The sequence below is a fragment of the Natator depressus genome, chromosome 8, assembly GCF_965152275.1.
Source record: "Natator depressus isolate rNatDep1 chromosome 8, rNatDep2.hap1, whole genome shotgun sequence".
Lineage (NCBI taxonomy): Eukaryota > Metazoa > Chordata > Testudines > Cheloniidae > Natator > Natator depressus.
The window spans coordinates 20,986,209-21,006,809 of record NC_134241.1 but is presented as its reverse complement, the minus strand read 5'-3'; the positions used below and the strand labels follow the sequence as shown (position 1 = coordinate 21,006,809).

The following is a 20,601-nucleotide window of genomic DNA, read 5'->3' as shown; positions in this document are numbered from 1 at the left end:
ATTCCTCTAGATTTGTTATGAAACCCACTGTATCATGGTTGTTGCTGGTCACACAAATAGAGATGGAAGTCCTGACGTGTGACAGCTTTTGGGACATTTATATTTTAATTCATCAATGCTCATTGTATGTTTAATTTATGTTGGTGAAGAATGAGGTAAAAGTATCTCTTTTTAAAAAACAGAATATTTAAAAAGAATATGTAGGTTTCTGTTTCAAATAAAGTAGTTCTCAGCATCAGATGCTACTGTTAGAATGAAATGAAAGAGCTATGCAGTATGTCCCCAAGTTATAATTTCATGTTGCAGTAATTTTTGCTGATCAACCAAACAGCAAGGTTTAAGGCAACTCATTGTCAGCATGAAAAAAGCCTCCAACTAGAAGAGGCCTTAATTTCTAATGGGGAACAGTTGGGATGGTGTGTGCAGAACTGCAGAGTCAAAGAGTTTTTAAAATATTCTGTAGCTCAGGGAATTGGCTCATCTTCAAACATTTGTAACTACAAAAAGATGGATAATCTTGCAAGTGTATGTGCCCCATCTAGGGGCAAGAATGAGAAAATTCATTACAAGCAGGTAAATGCAAGACAATGTCACAGCATTTCCTTGGTATGCAAATGTATGCTTTTTAACTCCACTGAGAGGGTATTTCTGCTCTGATTTAGGAAAGCAAAGGCTGGTTTGCACTGCATCTCATTTTCCTGACAAGCTGCATGACTGTGATATGTGACACAGGTAGTCAGGCTTCAATTCTTGCTTGACCTTACTTTAACTGAAAACTTCATTGCTAAAAATGAGTGCTCTGCCACATTTTTCTAGTGTAATTCTTGAAAGTCTCATGGTGAGAAGTGTGCCTTTACAGTGCACACACTGTGATTCTTATTAATAGCTTTGTAAACGTAAGTTGTAATTCCTGAGTTGTCTGTTGAACCTCCCTTACAACATCAGTAGTGAGAGAACTCCATATCCAAGAATGCAAATCAGTTTCCTTTTTGCTTTAACGCTGAATGCTGAATGGTATTTTTGTTCTTCTTGATGGTGCCCACCCACAATGAGCTTGGGAGAAAAAGGGATTCTAATTTGTGAAATTTCAGGCATATAATAGTGTAATATCTGTCCAAAACTTTCTGTAATTTTAATCACATGCATATAATGCAATCTTCCATTTTTCTAATAACAAGAACAAATGTTTTAGTGGTTACCACTAGTTTGATTTACATGTAAAATGCATTTATTTATACTGTTTTTTCCTCTGTTTCCCAAAGGTGCTCTTACAGAGTGCTATGATGAACTGGGCAACAGATACCAGCTTCCAGTCTACTGCCTGGCCCCGCCTGTCAATATGATAGAGGAGAAGGGAGACCTGGAGACTCTAGATATTCCCGATCCACCACCCAATTCTGGGCATGAATGCCAGCTTCGCTTGCGCCTCTCAACAGGCAAAGACCTCAAACTTATGGTCCGCAGTATGGACACAGTATATCACATGAAGAGGCGACTGCATACGGTGGAAGGAGTGGAGCCCAGCAGCCAGCGCTGGTTCTTCTCAGGCAGGCCGCTCGCAGACAAAATGAAACTGGAGGAGCTGAAAATCCCGAAGGATTATGTGGTGCAAGTCATTGTGAGCCAGCCCTTAACAAATCCAACCCCAGTGGAAAACTGATTCTGTTTGTTTTTTGATTCTCCATTCCTCCTCCTCTATCATATGGGATTTATTTTCTCTGCTCTTATTTTTCCTGCTAATGGATTGGTTCCAAGAAATGACTAGCAAAAATTCCATCTGTGATGGAGATCTGCAGAAACAAAACACAAATGTAAACTGTCCCTTGGGATTTGCCTGATCTGATATTTTTTAACACCACAGAAAGAAAAACATGGCAAATGCAATGAAGGGTTTGTGTAAGGGGGAAGTCTGTCATTTAAACAATAAAAACCTGTAATAATGCTTGGAACTGTAGGTGGAGCATTGATCCATGGAGAAAGCACTTCTTTTAAAAAAGAGAAAAAAATAAACCAAATTGTAGTACTTCATGAAATCGGCACCACTTACAGTTCATCCCAGAAGTGTAGCTTCTCTGGTAGGTCCACTTTGCTCGGTATTTATGATGATTGTTTCTGTTTTGGTTTAACTCATGTGCTGTGTCAGATTACTCCTCTGGCGTAGTGAATCTCATCCAGAGAGAGGTGGACTGAAGAACGGATTTTTGTGTTGCGTTCTATCAATGCTGTGTTCCACCCCAAATGTGGCTCTTCTTCATGTTCAAACGAACCGGTTTTAGCACATTCCAGGATGGTGATAAATGGGCTTGTGCCGTTTTGAGGCTTCAGTGTTTGGTAAATACTGCATTCTGGAGTATTAGGCAATAATTTAGGAAGTGTATACACATTTTAATAAATCCTTCATGTACTGTACTGTAAAGTTACTTGCTACAATGTTGACTTTTGCTGAAGTTTTCTGGCTCATTGGCACCTGAATAATGTGCCTACTAAATTACTGTACCCTTCTCCATCCTGTAAAACAGACAATTAACAAAAGGCTAGCTGATTACAAGAGGGACACTGATATGGGATTAAAAAAAAACGCACGACCTTTATCAGCTGACATTGGTATCCTAGCCTAGAATGTTTCCAGATAAAATCAGAAAGTTACACCCAAATATGATTGAATGCAATTTTCCCCTTTCTGAATTCTCAGAGGACACACTCTGTGGAAAATCATAGAAAGGAGACTATAAAGCACACTACATTCAGTTGTTCATGTCACTACCAGTAGAAACAGAGGCCATTCCCTAAGTCTCAATGTTGGAGGACATGGTCACTTTCTAGTCCGTAGTTGTGGAAATATGTTCACTGTAATGCATCAGGAGCTTAGAATGTGATCACTCAGTTTAATATCTGGCACTTTCCCTTTAGAATGTAAAAGGAGCCTTTTTTTCTGGGAACAGACACCTATGTTGCAGTGTGCTTTGGACAACATTTATGATAGTTTTTCACCTAACAAAATAAATTAATAGGATGAATATAATGTTGAAAAAAATAATGTAATTATTGAGTAGTTGTTACCACCTTAAAAGAAACTGATCTAGTTCCTTTGTTTGGCTGCTCTGCATCTCTCAGAGTTTGGGATATAGGGTATATCCTTCTCTGAAACTATGTCCCGCACTCCTTTTATAAACACAATTATTTTTAGTTTTTCAATCCTCGTGCACTCAAATTACTTAATTCCTACCAAACCTCTATTCTGCCTATTCAGACATGGTTCACTATATTGCTCTTTCTGTCTTCCATACCTAAATCTAAAATTGCCTAGAATGGCTTTTATTCCACTGATAGTGGAGTCACTATTTTAGGATTGACACTTTTAGATTTGAAGTGAAGAGAGCTTCTTTAATTCTGTACAGTTTAATGGGCGGTGGTTTACTTGGCAAATAGTGTAAAATTGGAACTAGCAGAGTTCAGCTGAAATTGCCAGCTCCTGAGGCTTTCCATTGCTCTAACCTTTTTATCTGTTCACTGGCTAGGTGGCACTTTGGATTTAGTACACTAGTCTTTCTCTTTTAGAAACTGAAGTTCATATTTGATACCACATCACACATGAGCATGAGCTTTGCTTTTATCATAGTTCCCATGTTGTATGTCACAAAACCAAAATGCTCCTTGGCACAATTCACTGTCAGATCTACTCAAGGTAGGTGGAAGCCTGGCAACACAGAAGTGCAATGACAGGGTTGTATGGAGGAAGCCATGTCATTTAGTCCCTCATTTTTGCGAGCACCAAATTGACTTCCACATTTTTTTTTTGTAAAAAAGGCAAAAATTAGACTTAAGCCCTGACTTGCACCAAAGCCTTTGGATTTTTTCACAAAGGGTGTAATATTCACAAAAATCAGAATTTTTAAGACAAAATTCAGCTAATATGTAGTGATTCTTTCACCACATCTTTTGCATCTTGAAGGGGGAAATAATACTGGATTTCTGCACAACCACCTTAAAAATCTCATGGATTTTTCGCTGTTCAAATGTGCCTGGTAAAACTAGATTGTTTGTTTTATAAAATAAATGTTATATTTTATCTAAGCAACAGATAGTCATTTCATATCTGGAGCAGCATGTCTTGTGAAACATAGTACAAATTTTTGTTTTAATCTGTTTTTGTGATGGAGTTTCCCTAGAATCAATTCTGGAAGGGGGGGGGGGGAAGTTACAGCTGTAAAGTAACAAAGCTGTAACTAGGATAATGATGATTTTGTAACTTCCAACATCCTTTTGTAGAATGCATTTTCAGAGATAGTTTGAGGTGATTTACTGAATATAATTTTCAATATTACAGGTTTCTGACAAACAATTTAAATGCATTTTCACACTTCCTTTGAAAAAGCATCAACTGTAGTATGTTGTGCTGTAACATGCAACAATTTTTTACATTAAGTATTTTGATAGCAGAGAGTGAGGAGAAGGATGTCTAAGCAATTTTGAATTGGTTTTCATGCATGTAGGGGGGTGAGCATTGCTGGATTTGATCACCCATGGGGCCGTTGCATAGAAAACATACTCTCCTTCCCGTCTCCCTAAGCACATAAGCACAAATCTCAAAACCAAGCAGTCTGATTGCAAACCCCTTTTTTTAAAAAGGTGAAAATGAATACTGGTCTCTTATCCCCGTCTTGATAAGCTGACAAATCTAACCACACAACTTTATTTTTGAATATAGAAGATATAACTGGAAACAAAGAAATTTCATAAGATCCATATTAAGGAAAAGAGTAATGCTTCTAACAAGGAGATCATTTCTGAAAATGTGCGTATATGTGTGTTCATGCTGATGAACATATTGTATGTGGCTATATACATTCAGTGAATACTATACTTCCTTTTATCTGTAAGATGACCAGGTTTGGTATTCCTACTAGACCCCTGGCTATAAAAACAGAAATGAACAGGACAAGAGTTTGCCCCCACACAAATTTATGCAATTTCCACTGGACTCAGTGGGAACTGTGCACTTGCATCCCAGAGCAGAATTGGGGCCCATGTGTAGCATTAGGAAATAGATAGGCATGGGACACCATTCTGGGGCAAGGAGGAGGAAAAGCAGAACTTTGTGGGTAGATTTTGGATCCCCAAAGTGTGACTAGTGAAGTTTTAAAATGCAGCTTCTGGCCATGCTGTCCTCACCTTGCAGTCATAATAAGAAAATCCCAGCCAGCTGCAGGGCTGAATTACTCCAAGCAATTTCTATCCATCATTCAAGAAAGGCAAGTATGAGCACATGTTGTTGTATGCATTTTTATTTGAATATGTGTACTCAGATTCAGTATGGCATTTGTGCTCCTGACAAGTTTCCTATGTGACCTTTATTTGTTGTATTATAGATTTGTATTATAGGATACACTAATTGGGAGATTTTTATAATGTGTACCCAAGAGTTGACATAATCAAGTGAGGAGTAATAGGAGTAAAAGTTTTCATTAGATTCATAGGCCTTTTATGTGTCACTCCTGATTAACTTTGGCCAGGAAGTGATTCCAGGAAATTACATTTTTACATTCTTATGTCAGTGACAGGTCTGTTTAACACAGAGCTTAGACTTTTGTGCTTGTTATTGCAAAGGTGTCACTTGTATCTGACCCAGAAGTAATGGACAGGCTAAACTCTACACTCTCAGAATAGCTTTAAAGGCAGAGGATCAACAACACTACATATAGTCTAATGTAAAAATTTATCAGAAATGGGACATATTGGATATGTATTGCTAACATTGTTACAAAGTGTTTAGTTTTACAAAAAGAACAAGTGATCACACTTTTCCATAGTATGTAACTTTTAAATTATGTTTCCACTATGTTGGCCCTTTGTGCATTACATTTTGTGAATATCGTCTACAGAATACTCTATTTGAGACAGTAATATTAAGAAAACTTTCGACTTCCTTCTTAAAACCTGCAATCTCTACTTGTCTGTATCTGGGAAATATTTGGAAAACTAAGTGATGTGAAAGTGCAGTGTAAATAGGGGATTTTTTTATAGCGATTGGGTGGCTAAGGGCACCATGTAAAAATAAAACCACCTCCCTTTGCCTTTCTCAAAAAGCTGAATCAGTTGATTTAGTAGGAGAGAAAAAGCAATCAGGATTAATATTTATGTGACAAAGCGACACATTCAGTTTACATCATGACATTCAATAAAGCAAATGGCCTATTGATAAAATATCGCTATAATATCAGGCATGCTTCTGCATACATATGCATTGTTAGTAAATATATTTTTGTTAGTTTGATGCAATGGTTGGGCTGCTTTTTAACCCATGGAATTTTGAAAGCATTTCAGCTGCATAAATGTTGACAAATTAAATGAGTGCTATAAATTTGTCCATCACTATTCTATTCATAAACGCAAATGCTAAAGTTACATTTCTGATTCTTGATTTATATTTTGCAGAATCTTTCATACATCATTGTAAATACGTTGTTAAAGACCCTGCATCTTATGAAAAGAGCTGATGTGTTCTTTATAAAAGATTTAAGAAAACCAATCAGCTCTTTTCATAATCTGTCCACTTCACTTTATAGATGCGTGTCAAGTGTTTGAAATGAAAATAATTTCCATTAATGAAAAAAGTTTCCTTTGTTTTCCACCTGTCACTGAGTGTAGGCTTGCTCATGAATGTTGAACATAAGACATTCTTTTGGAATAGATTGTGTGTTTAAAAAGAGAGGTCTAAAGAACTTGCTTTCGGAAACTGGGTGAATTCCATGCACATGGCAAACTTTTTTTTAAAAAAGGAAGAAATGCATTTTGAGCCAAATCAGCGCCCCTTAAAATTTATTTAATATCCCAGCTTGTCCAATGAGTTAAAACAACCGTGCTTCTCTCTTGTACCAAAGTAAATAATATCATACTGTTGCATTTGCAACTACAAAATTGTCAGACGATACAAATCTGCCTGTTTAAAACTGCTTCATTTTCATAAAGCATTTTTAATTGCTTCATTCTGCAGATGGCTCTTCTCCTTTCACATTTCATCAGTTTCAACAAATGCTCCCTAGTGGTGTGGATGCCACTTCCTATTCATAGGACATGGTGGACCATCCATGATAAATCTAGGGCTATAGTTCTCCTTCCAAGGGAGAAACATAATAGTGCATATGCCACTGAGCCTACAAAAGTCAAATAGTTTGAAGACGTGGGTTTTTTTAATCAGCTGAGCTTCTTACTATGGACTTTGAAACTCTTATTAAATATAGCCACTGGACTATCCATGAAGAAGTGTGTTCCTATCCTTTTGAGCAGGGCCATTTGTTGGGTATCTATCCAATGGAATGCTGTATTTGTACATTTAAATATGAAGACCAATGAATCAGAACCATGTGGCAAATTGAGAACTTAAAATCCTGACTCTTGCTTTATATTTTGTTCACCTGGAACTCCAAAAAATCCAGTTTTATTACTTTTAATCCTGTTGTGTTTTTTTTTTCTGGCAATTTGAATCTAGCCAAAGACTGGAGACAGTTTAAGGAAAATTGAAGCAAATAAAATATGTTGATGTGGCTTTATTAAAGTAATCAAATGGTCTTATATCAAGGACCCTATTTGTGCCTCTCTTCTCCAAGTCCAGGGAATGTCTAGAAACTGGAGATATCTTTGAGCAATGAGTGCAATATTGTGCACTAGTCAGTTGGAGATGTGTAAGACACTTCATTTTCACTTATGTGCAAGGGACTTAGGTTTATATCCTCTTTGCCTCATGGTAGTGACTTCCAAAGATGGCTGGTACCATCAAATTTGTACTTCTTGAAATATCTTCTCTTTTATGGTAAATCTCTTTTGTACGCAGTTTGTGTGCCATGTATCAAAGAAATAGTCATATTACATAGGATAAGGTGCTAGATAATTTGGTACTGATGCAGATAAATATTATTCCAACAGCTATTGAGAGAAGGATGAGGGGATTACAATGATGTGACTCTTCCCCCCCCACCCCTCGCCCTGTAACTTTTATAAAATTAAATCTTTTAGCACTGAACACACCGGTTGTGTGAAACATGCTTTTTCCCCCCTGGCTAGTTCAGTCCAATGATTAATTCTTAGCCTATCTGGAGATGCTGTGAACATTGAGTTACATTAAGATTCATTGTATATTTTTATGTTGTACCTCTGTTATTTGGTTGACATATCACAGTAGTGTGCGCACATATTTTTTAATCAATTGCAAAGCACAAGTAGGTTGTCTTTAAACTTAAATTATGTGAATTTTTTTACATAGCTAGACGTCTGTAACATTGAGAGCAAAACATGAATTTCTATGAGTCAGAAACTCTGTACAAAACTTCTTGTATTAAAAAAAGCAAAGAAGAAAACATTTTTTTTTCTGGATTTAAAAATAAAATTAATACTGGAAACACCATGCCTTAAGAAACAAACTGAGTGTCATTTTTCTCTTTTTAAGTTATTGGAATGTGATTTAACTCCCAGTTGTATTTCTGCAATCTTTTTATTATACTTTTGGCCATGGAAGGTTAAGATGCTGAGGTCATAAAAACAAACGTATCATTCAGCAGTATCTCACACAATTTGTCTGTTAGGAATAGTGTAAAATAGGGTATGCAATCAGTGGAAGAATCCAGGTCCCTGGGGAGTGGGGTAGGGAACCAAAGGTCAAGTTTCTCCAATACCTTCAAAGTGTAGTGTGTGTGATATTACACACGGTCTGGTATGGTGGGTTTTATGGATGGAGGGAAATATTAAGTAATTTATCTGTGAAGTTGCCCTTTAATATTAAGTGAAATGTTAGATGGATCTCTTAGGGCATGTCTACATGGTGCCTTAGTCCACACCAGAAGGGAGTACATTTGAATACTCAACAGCATGTCATGCACTAACTGGCCAGGATGGACCCACTGGCATTCACTAATGCATATTAATGTAGTCCCATTTCAAACAGTACTACACAGTGTTCATAAGCAGGGTCCACACAAGCCAGTTAGTGCATGACACAGTAGTGCACACTAGAATTTGTACCCCTCTAGGATTAATGCACCATGTAGACAAACCATTAGTTTGGCCCATTTTTATAGTCTTAACTGCCTATCATGTCAAAAGAGCTTGAATGATCCTGGCTAAGTTGCTTTGCTCCCTTTATCATCCTTACAGTTAGTGTCACCTGTTTAACTTCTTTTTGGAGAGAGTGTTTTCGTAACAGCATATAGAAAAAATAATGTAAGAACTAAATATAAAGAAATGAATGTGAGGATTTTTCTGTGTGTCCTTCCTGACTCTCTCCTTTTTTGATGGGGGAAGAACAGGAGCATGGTCTACTGCTACCCATCCTCAAGAGTTGTCACAGCTGCTATCCCTCCTCTTCTACAATGGGCAGATGTTCCTTTGGAGCCCAGTAATTGCAGCCACTTTACATTTTGAAAGTTTGGCGTGTCAAGATGTTGAGACAACACAATCTCCCCTTTTGACAGTGCCCTTCATTCAAGTGACATATGGTCACATGTAAAGTGGCAATAAAGACACACACAACTTGTTGCTAGTGTCCAGAAGCCCAATGCAGGAAATGGGCTTTAGGTCTATATTTACAATAACTGATGTACCACCTAACAGGAAAGTGAATTCCAAGTCAAACGTTAACCAATTAAAGGGAGAGGAGCTTGGGTTGCTTAGGCCAGTGCTGGGGCTGAGGTTGGCTGGCCGGCTGGGGTGGGGCAGCTGGGGCTGGGGTCCCTCTGGCTGGCGCTGGGAGGCCAGGGCTGGGGCCACTCCGGATGGCGTGCAGGGGGTTAATGGTTAAGGTCAGTTAACAGTAAGCCTAATGCTTACCAGTTAACTGTTTAACATTTTATATCCCTAATAAAAGACTATGCAAACCACTGTCCAGTTGCAGCAGCTCTGATTGTATGGTTATGGCTGCTGCGTGTGTCCAATATACTCTGTCCTCACTCCTGAGTATGGAATAAATGTACTATTTGTACTTGTGAATGTATTTTCTTTTTTATTTAACTATTCAGCTCTATCTCACTCTACCACGTTACATAATATCCTATAAATGGCACAGCATTGCTTAACTGAAGTAGGTGTTAACCCTGCTGAGCTGGTCAAATTCCAACAGGGTAATTACATTCTGCCCACCAGCACTCCAACTGAGGTTTGGATATTGCATTCTTCCCTTCTGCTCCTAAGCTCTTGTGAAATGGTACTGTGCATTGTATCAAAGGCTGACAGAGTTTGCTCCAAATGGGTCACATTATAGTGGTAGGTGAAATGATTCCTAAGTTGAGGGCCTAATTCTGTTCCTCGCATCGATACAGCTGGTTACGAAATTTTTGACTAAATGTTTTTATTGGAAAATGCCACTACTGTTTCTGCTCAAAGTTTTAGTTTCAATGAATCTATTCAGATGAAACATCCATCAGAAGATTTGGCAGGCCTGGGGTAGAATTTCTGGTCAGAGAGGCACTCATCCCAGAATCACCAATCGCTTGATGATTAAGGCACTCACTGGAATGTGGGAGACCCAAGTTCAAGTCCCAGCTGTGAATCAGGCAAACCAGTGTTGAAACCTCCATTTTTTCCTGCAAGGTGGAATTCTTGTTTTCTGGTCAGCCCTAGTTGTTACATCTGGAGGAAGTCTACTGCAGCCCATGCAGTGTGACTCCAGTTTAAACCAGTGTATACAAGAGGGGAATCTGGCTGAAAGTTTACTTTTTGAAAGTTCTTCAGAATCTTTGGGTAAAAAGTGATAAACACAAAGGTCACTTACTAAAAAGGGCCAGCGTCACAACAGCCATTCCACCTTTGTCAGATTAGAAAACATGAACGGTTTTCTCTGAATAACCTCAAAACTGGGGCTTCAACAGCTTCATTGTCTTGATTCCTGGGAATAAAGCCTTGGGAGTGGGGAAATAAAGGGATGGGGTCCTATTTCCTGTTATGAATTCCTATGCCACCGTTAAAGTAACAACATTGGTCCATGGTGGCAATTCCTCCATTCAGAAGCTGGGCCTTCATATGTGATTCGGCTGCCTTGTTATAGAATTACAGCTTGGAAAGTTCAATGCGCAGAGGCTTAAGGCAAAAGTGGTGAGAAGGGGAACTGGGTTTAGAAAACTGCTCCATTTACGGTTTAAATGGTCAATACTTAACAAGAGAAACTGCCCATCCCTTCTCTTCTCTCCACAGATGGATTTAATTTGATGATTTATTTTAACAAAGAAAAGAGCATTGCCTTTGGCTGGCTCCATTCCCCACAACAACAGTAATGGGTGCAGGGGGATGAGACAAATCTAATTTCCCCCACGCTTATTTTTAATGGAGACATTTTAATATGGACAGAAAACAGCATAGGGGGGAAAAGCTGACAAACATGAATGAATCCAGTATCAGAGGGGATGAGCCAGCTGGGTTTTATGCTAAACTTTATTTCATCTGTCTCTTCAAAGGTGATAAAATGGTTGTATGGGGAGGACTGCTCTGTCTCAAGCAAGATGTAATGTAGATGGAGGGTGGGGCAGGTTTGCTATCCTAAAATACTTGAGCAATGCGGTATGGCAGGGAGGGTTGACATGAATATCAGCAACTGGCTTGGGATGAAATATGAGGAATGCGCCCGAAGTACAAGCTGCATCAGCTATTCCACATGGGACGACATCAGACCTGATTATGCACTTGCATGCGGTATCTGAGATGGGATCTGGGGACAAAATTATACAGCTATAATTATTTGGACCATTATTTGAGTTATAGGTTTCTTAAAAGTTGGTGTTTTAAGCTAACCCCAACCCCCTGCGCCTGGGGCCTGGGAAAGAGATGGTTGAATCAAATAGGGTGGTTTTACTAGTGTAGTTGTTGCATGCTGATCTTGGTGAGGTCTGGCCCAGATGATTCTGGAATCGCTTCATTCCACCTCTTCTTCTTTTTCTCCCTCTTTTTCTGTTGTCTATCAATGCAGAAGATTGTAAACATTTTGAACTCCTTGTAGTTCAGTTGCTAGTGGTGGGGAAAAAATATGAAGTAGCATCTTAACAAGACAGTGATGGTTGATACCACTTTAATGTCAGAGAGAAGCCTGACCCAAGATTTGGGATCTCAGAGAGACATACATACAATGGTCCTTCCAATCAAACTTTGGAGAAGTTTGGATCTGAACTTCATGGGCTGGGCCCATCTCAAAGGACCACACTGTAGCTGTGAGGGCATCTCCCCTACATGTGAATATCGCCATTCACCATTCCGCAATGGTTGCAGCTGTCATGATGCTTCTGGGTGGAAATCTCTGTGTTTTTTAGAATTATATCCAGCACAACCACAAAAGCAAGCTCTTACAAAATGCTCTTTAACCAAGCAGCCCATTTGCAAAGCGGAAATAACTGGGTTCAGGTCTATTATTTACATTAGTGTTGTGTCTGGATGCCCCAAGCACTAGAGTCCTTAGATCAAGGCACTGTACAAACTCATATTAGGAGGTTGTAAATCCTACAGGATAGGGAATATCTAAGTTAAAATGCAACAAGTGGCTGTTAAATAATTGGAGGGCAGGGGAGAGGGAAGATAACAGTGGGGAAAACAAAACCACCAATTAGAGCAGTCCATTGCACACACAGCACTCACCTGTGGAGAGAAGGAATGAACTCCCTGTGACAGACATTAGTCTGTCATTTAATATACTGCTGGAAGGTGCTGGGATACTACGGGGATGAGGCTGCTATACAAACCCCCACAGAACAGTGATATGAAACATGTGATTAAATAAACCTTTTAATATATCAGCAATCCCTACCTATCTAGTCATTATGGGCTCGCAATTTATCAGACTTCACCTTGGTCATGGGTCTTGTGGAGGGATTTGAAAGAGGACAGGCTGATGGGCAGGGGAGAAAGCATGGAGGTGCTTATAGGAGGAGACAAACAGGCTATGGAGGCTTGCATTGTTAGCAAGAGTGGTGTAATCAGTAGAAAAGTAGGTAGGGAGGGGTAAAGTTACGAGCCTTGAAGGTGAGGTCACGAATCCTATATTCAATACGGTGAAGAAGGGGGAGTTGGCGGAGATCATAGAGGTCAGGCTTACGTATGTTCACTGACTGACAGTCCTCTATATTCCAAGGTGAAAGTGAATCACCCAGTAAGAAGGGCACCATAATCAAACCCTCAGTCTTCAGATGACACCTCAGCTGATTTAAAGCCCAGCATAGCCTGGGACCTCAGTATAAAGAATGGAATAAACCAGTGTGGGGGAAAAAGAACATGGCCCCGCAGTTGTCTTAATGGCAGGCTCTGCATAACCACTTTTGCTGCTCTAGCACAAGGTAACAGAGCAACATAAAGCTTCTCTGAATGGAGCTGGAGCCAAGAGCAGTGTTCAAGAGAGGTACTCTACTGAGCTACATGGCCAGTCAGCAGGACTCATTAGACCTGAGCTCAACTACTGCCCTCTCTGTGACACTGGACAGTCAATCTTGCAGCCTGTTTTCCCTCCCACACTTTGTCCTATCTATTTTAATTGTGTGCTCCTGATAGGGACTGTCCTTGGGCAGATACAATGGGGCTCTGATTTCAGTTGGAGCCTCTGTGTTAATAAATAAAATGCGGCATTATTAAGGGCTTGTTATTCCTCTAATCTTACCTCATCTCCAGAGACATCAAAGTCCTTGAATATCTTCTCAAGCTCTTGCTTCTTGATGTTAAAGAGGAACCTAGTGGCTTGGAACTCCCTAGGGCCAACTGTGTGTCTTCCATCCATATCCAGCAGCTCAAATACAGGCCCAGAGTGTTGATAAATGAACTGCTTTTCCAGGTGGTTCTGTTTCAGGACAGAAATGTTTAAGAACAAATAATGAGCAGAGATATCCTGTTTTAGAAAATACATATAATACCAAACACAGTTAAAGTCTAGATGGTAAAAGCTGGTAACCTTCCTAATTCCAGCTTGCAATGCAAAGAGAAAAGAACTCAGTGCTTCCTTGCACACACGCATGCCTAGCCCTATGCATCCAGATTTGTTTGCCCCAGGGCTTCAGACCCTACTAGTGCTGCAAAATAATTCTGAGCTGGATGGCCATGGAAATGAACTGAGCACACTGAGTCTCCCGCTTTCCTTCATGCAGCCAGCAAAGCCACAAGTTGCTCTTGAAATGACTAAGTACTCAGGCCTGCTGTACATCCATGGATGGTCTTTGCCCTCTTGGCAGTGCTTAATGTGTGCCAGGGCTGAGCCCTGGCACCTCTAGACTTGGCAGTTCATAGCCCTGGCACCTCTGGGCTTGCCGCATCAGTTATTCAAGTAAAAAAAAAAATTCTTTGAGTCCCGGCACCTAATTGCTTGAGCCCTGGCACCTCTTTCGTTACAAATTAAGCACTGCCTCTTAGGACTCCCCAGGATGACACTGCTAGCAGCCTGCCCCCAAAAAGGAGAAGCTTGGGCTACAGTGTGACCCCCAAAAAGTGGGGAGCTGTGTATAACTCTGGCTTGTGTGAACATTCATTCCCCCACACACACCCTTTAATTCTCACACCAGGCTACTGTTTTCTTTCGGAACAGGTCTGACCTCTAATAACGATCAATAAGAGAAAGAGTCGTAGTACGAAGATTGAAGAAGAATCGTGTGCTCTACTGCGCAACAGGGAGAGGGAGGAAAATGCTGACCTGTGAAAATGGGATCCTGTTCTAGTCTTGCTATTTTGCAGAAAGCAGCAGGCGCCTGCAGCTCATTTTGTGAGCTGAGTTTTTGTTTATTTTCAGTGAGCTGCCTCAGAACATAAGAGCATTTAGACAGTTTCTAGCTTGTGGAAAGTTCCTCTACCTTCTACTTATCACATTATAAGTGAAGATTAGACTCCCAGCTGGCTGATTCAATTTATGAAGGCATTGAATAACATCAGCTTCTCTGAAGCCTCTGGCTGACACACCAACAGGGACCCCAGGCTACCTGCCTCATGAGATATTAGGATGCACACCAGCATGTAGAACTCATCAAAGCCAATCTCCCCTGTGGCATTCCAGTCTAGCAAGTCAAACACCAGCATGATCTGCTTCTTCGTCAGGTCAGTCACATAATGGAGAAAGTGATAAAGCTGCAGGTCTGGAAAACAGTGGGTTGTTAGGCCTAACCTGCGCAAAGCTGTTAGTAATAATTAATAGGATTTATAATGCACACACTGCTCCAAGGTGCTCAGGTTACTGCACAGACAATTAAAATACAGTTACACGCTCCGAGAAATGTTCAGTAATAATAATGCGCACATGGTGACATCTGTCAAGAGAGAGGTAGTGTGTGTGTGCATGCATGCATGCGTGATTTTTTAAAATTTTTTGTTTGTTTCTGCTTGTTATTCAGCGGCCCAAAAGTGACATTTTTCATTTTTAGGTGTTTGAACAAAACGCCCGAGAAATTAGCTTAAAAGTTGTAATTTTTCACTTGTAAAAAATGTATTTCACATGCGCTAAAAGAAAGATCTTTTCAGATGATTTTTCTTTACAGAATGGGCCAGGAAATGCCACACCTTCGAGGCAACTGCCGCAAACATACAGTCACATGCTCCCCTGAAATGTGATGATGGAGCCCCTGCAAAGGAACCTCATCTACCCATAGGAGGTACGAGGCCATGGCTGTGTGGTCTTCAGGGTTTTATTGAAAAGATCCAGCCACCTATTTTGTTTAGATTTATACTTTCCATTGTTTTTAATTATAGTCTTGGAAACTGTGAGCTGGTGAGTGCCCTCAGCTGCCATTGACATCAGCCATATTTGAGGGCACTCAGCACCTCCCTGGATTGGCTCCAGCATGTCTTTCCCTGCTGATTTTAGGCCAGAGGGAGTTGCATGTGCATATTATGAGGCCAGAATTCAGCCCTTTATATAGCAACCAACCCCACCGATCCTTTGACTCTTTTCTGGTTTTTTTCCTTGTACTTTGTCACTAGCGTGGGGTGATGGTTCCAGCACAGTGCTGGGAAATGAGGCTCAACACCACAATCAGGTTAGATCACTACCATGGCACGGACAGCGGGGGGAACTCACACCACTCGTTTCTTTGGTGAGTTCTGATCATTTTGGTCTCTTTTAAAAGATGTTTAGACTCCATGTGATATTCTTCATCAGATTTAAATAAGACCTGAGCCCAAGGCATGAGACCTACATCCAAACATTTGCCTTATTAAGGGATAAAAGGATTCAGTAGTCTGATTTATGTCCTTTAAACACACAGGCTCATTATGTTTGGATATGAATCTGGATCAAAATGTCCACAGAGTTTTTGGGGGTCCCATTGCTCATTATAACAGTCTTCAGGCAGGTCAAAAACTGGGCTTAAACTCCCCGCAGATACTGCTTATTTTTTTTAACTATTGAATAATTGTTTTAAACAATATTTAGCTTGACAGTGATGTTGTACAAGTGTAAGGTGCACCTAGGGGGCAGGGAAAAAAACAACTTTTGCAGTCCACTTCAGTGCTCTGAATGGATTTGGCCCAAAGTGTTTCAGAACGAATATGACTTTGCCACCCATCAGCCCCATCACCCTGTGTGTATGATCCCTCCTTTCGCCTGAGCCTTCATCTGTGGTATTTATTTAGATCAGTGATACTCAGACTGAGGCTCTGGAGCTGCAAGTGACTCTAATTTGTCTCCAGCTCTTGGCAGGACATGATTTTCAAACACTCTGTGATTTAACTATTAACCAATTAGGCTGCTTTTACTATGTTATTAACCAATAACAGTTAAAAAAATAGTTGAAAAATAGTTTGTAGTTGAAAAAATAATAATACTTGGTCAGAATAACGAAGAAATATTTATATATATATATATATAGAGAGAGAGAGAGAGAGCAAATAAAACAATTCACACTCCTGTGGCTCTTTTGGGTTATGCTGATCGCTAATTTGGCTCCTGAACCACTGAGGTCTGAGTATCACTGATTTATACTGTAAGCTCTTTGGTGCAGAGACTATCTTTTATTGAGTATTTGTACAGTGTCTAGCACACTGGTGCCTTAGTCCTGATCAGGGCTTTTCAGTGCTACCAGAGTGCTAATGATAAATAATAATGATGGTGATGATGCCACACAAGTTAATTTGAATTGCAGGACTGTCAGCTTTAAGAGGAACCAGGTAGAGAGAGAACAAAAAAGTTTACGTCTTAGGCAAGAGCTGAACACATTTCAGTTATTGTAATCATGCTAGTAGGCTGGGTATGAGGGCTGGGTATCATTTCATCATTTGATGTGTTACTAGTCAGGCCATGTAACCTTTTAGAATGGATGGAAAGTGCTATATCAGTCGAGACACAGTGGTATATGCTACAACTGAAAGCCATCTATCTGGGGCAATTCCAAAACTTTGCATTAACCAAGCCAGCAAGTCAGTTAGCATTACAGAGTGCAGTATTTGTTGTAATAGCTGAGACACGGTATTTATAGTGTCTCTGGAAATTATTTTGAACCCTAAAGAATTTTTAAACAAATCCAAAAGAGTTTTTAAATGCTAAACTTGATAGCATCATATAATTCTTTTATATATAGATAGATATAAACATTAATCTTAGTGATAGCAAATTCTAGGGCCTGTGGAAAGTACTTACTATTCAAAGTATTCTTATTATGAACATCTAGGAGTTGGAAATATTCTGCAAGTGCTCTAGCATTTCTCACTGATAATAAACAGTATATTTTATCTAAATACAGAAACTGCAGAAAACATCCAGGTTTCAGCCTCATCCTGGCAGTGACTAATTCTGTTTACCTATGAACATTCACAGTAGCTGAGGTGATGCCCACATCACAGCAAGAGAATTCCATCTCGGAACCAGAACACAATCATGTATCCTCCTGATTGAAATGTTTGGGTTTTTTTTTTTTGGTTTTGTTTATTTTTGTTTGGGTTTTTTTGCCAAGCATCATCAGACTGTGCCTCTAAGGGCTGAATTCCCCAGGCAGACAGGCTGGGTGGGTCGCTGTGAAGGTCTTGTTGCTATGCACAATCAGCCAGTTGGAACAGGACACTGAACAGAGCAGAGCTCTTGCAAGCACCTTAGGCATTGAGTGATCCACTGAACATTGTGGAGCAAATGGCTCTCTGCCACTGAGGAGTCAGGGTACACATCCAAAATGAGCATGAAGAATTATTCTTTTATCACATATTTTTAAAAAATGCAATTCTAGAACATTAGAATCAGACTGAACCTCACATTTGCAAGGAAACGTAGATTTAAGGTCCCAATTCAGCAAGATATGTGTGAGTTCACTGAGTCTATTGTGATGTCAGTGGGAATACTCACATGCTAAAATTAGACATGTGCTTAAGCACCTTGCTGAATCAGGGCCCTAAAGCCTTGTCTACACTAGAAAGTTGTATCACTAAAACTAGGCTGGTGTAGTTAAAGGCAGACACCGCCCCAGGGCACACCCAGTTATATCAGTATACCGGTGCTTTATACCTGTACAGCTATGCCTGTACGGGAAAGGGGATGGCTATACTACAGTAAGGTATCATTATACCAGTATAACTGCGTCTATGCAAAGGGTTGTACTGGTATAACTCTATCAGTAAATAATCACACCCCTCATCCCGATCCTGTTTAAGAGCTTGATTCCTGAACACACTTACTGCTGAGTGAAGTGCTTACTACTGTGAGTAGTTCCACTGAAATAAATAGAACTACTCATGATAGTAAGACCCCTGACTATAGGATCAGGCCCACTCTCATGAATCAAAGGCAGATTTCCAATGCTCTTTGAATATTTTTGCAGCCTACTTCTTATATTTATGTTAGTGTTTTAAAAAGACAATAAGAAAACAATTCCTGGATTGGTGACAGCAGATTTGCCAACATGGATTGAGGTTTGTGGGCTTCAGGAAAGAAGTGAATTTCGGGATGTGAATATGTCTGTATCTATCTTGTTTTATATTTAGATTGTAAAGTCTTTGGAGTACTATTTGTTCTATGTTTGTACGCAGGGGTCCTGGTCGAGGGCTGAGGCTCTCGGTTACTACCGTAATATGAATAATAATTAATAGGTAGGTACATGGCATATTGGGAAGAAATGCAGATTAACTGATCTATAACTCTGAAAACAATTGGCCTAATTCTCTTCTCACTCCAGTATTGCCAAACTCAAACATTGTATCAGCCCTCCAAAATCATGAGAATAGCTGAAAAATAATGAGCTGTTAAAACCAAATCAATGTTGGGTTATTTTCATTTGCCTTCTTCTTTCACAGGTATACTTCAGTCACATTTGCAAGCTTTCCTCCACAACCCCAAGGGCTAGAAACTTATTTTTTCTTAAATGAAACTGAAATCCTCACATGAGCACTTATTTCCAGCAGCTGGATCTTATATCAAGCACCAAACATCATGAGGTTCAAGATAAAATCACAACAGTTGGCTACTCAGTGTAAATCCAGAATCACAGCAATGAACTCAGTGTGAGAGGAGACTCAGACTCAATAGTCTAGGAGGGAACCATTTCAACGAACAAGTAAAAAACAGAGAGTCAAGGTGGGTGAGGTAATATCTTTTATTGGACCAGTTTCTTTTGGTGAGAGAGACAAGCTTCCGACCTTCTCTCTCACCAACAGAAGTTGGGTCAATAAAAGATATGACCTCACCCACCTTGTCCCTCTAATATCCTGGGACCGACATGGCTACAACACCACCTCATAAAGTAAAAAGCTGATCAGTCAAGCAAGACTAGTTGGTCTCAGACCTAGACATAAGGCTGCAATATCAAATAATTCCTCTAGATGTCCCCATTTTATTCCAATTTTAAATGTGCTGTAGTTAATTTAAAGTATGTGAAGGACTATCATGACTTTAAACAATTTGGGTCCTACCCTGTCTATCCATATTTACATATGCTTATATCTTTAAAAAAAACAAACAAACACCCAGAAGTTAAATATTTAGTGGCTATATTTAAGAGCTGAACCTGGGGAAGGAGAAGTGATTTTCTTCTGTTAAGATAGTTTTAGACACATTTTTTACACTCAGATGATTCAAAAACATCTTTATTTTACAATTTCCATCCTGTCCTTTGATCCTATATAAGCACTTATGCAAATGAGTAACCCCATTGTGTTCAGTTGGTCTGGTAACCTATGTAAAGTTACTCACCCGCATAAGTGCTGGCAGAATTGAACCCTTGCTAGGTAGCCATGAATTAGGATAGGAAGCTGTGACTTGTTTGAAATCTTTTTTTTAAACTACATTTTATTTTATTTTTACGTAGTATGAAGCACAGGTGATCATGGTTTTCCTCCACACTCTCTCTTCAAAAGTTTATGTTTTAGATATACATTTCTTCTCATCCCAAGACATCTTTACAGACACAGGGAGCAGTACAGTGTCACCATTCATTCCTGTCCACGGCTTGGTCCTCCTTTAAGCCCAGCCTGGTCATATCCCTGTGCACAAAGTCCTCACATCTAGTTGGGGGTTGGCCTCTTGGCCTGACTGACCTTGGATGAATTTGCATTATTTTCTTGGGCATCCTATCATCTGGTTGTTTTCTACAATGTCACCACCACTGTAATCTTTTTGATTGCAGCCAATCCTGTATACTCATTTCACTTCCTACTCTTCTAATTTTATTTGTCTTAAAATCATTTCAC

At 39.7% G+C, this 20,601-nt stretch overlaps 2 protein-coding genes and 1 long non-coding RNA gene across 3 annotated transcripts in view; 2 read left to right on the top strand and 1 right to left on the bottom strand.

The window, feature by feature from the left end:
* UBTD2 (ubiquitin domain containing 2) overlaps nucleotides 1-8,395 on the top strand; it is a 107,028-nt gene extending 98,633 nt beyond the window's left edge. The window contains exon 3 of the mRNA XM_074960577.1: nucleotides 1,263-8,395. Coding sequence (XP_074816678.1) covers nucleotides 1,263-1,660 — 398 coding nt within the window. The 3' untranslated portion in view covers nucleotides 1,661-8,395. The remainder of the gene's footprint in view (nucleotides 1-1,262) is intronic.
* A 3,437-nt stretch (nucleotides 8,396-11,832) lies between these two features.
* On the bottom strand, nucleotides 11,833-18,323 carry EFCAB9 (EF-hand calcium binding domain 9). Its single transcript, XM_074960579.1, has 4 exons — nucleotides 17,570-18,323; nucleotides 14,926-15,074; nucleotides 13,619-13,795; nucleotides 11,833-11,985 (listed from the first exon to the last, which is right to left on the bottom strand). Exons 1-4 carry the CDS (start codon nucleotides 17,703-17,705, stop codon nucleotides 11,833-11,835), a joined length of 615 nt encoding a protein of 204 aa, XP_074816680.1. The 5' UTR covers nucleotides 17,706-18,323.
* LOC141992033 (uncharacterized) lies at nucleotides 15,550-17,916 on the top strand. The gene is made up of 3 exons (XR_012640517.1): nucleotides 15,550-15,587; nucleotides 15,916-16,028; nucleotides 17,673-17,916. It is a non-coding gene; the product is annotated as an uncharacterized LOC141992033 (long non-coding RNA).
* Nucleotides 18,324-20,601: the final 2,278 nt, after the last annotated feature.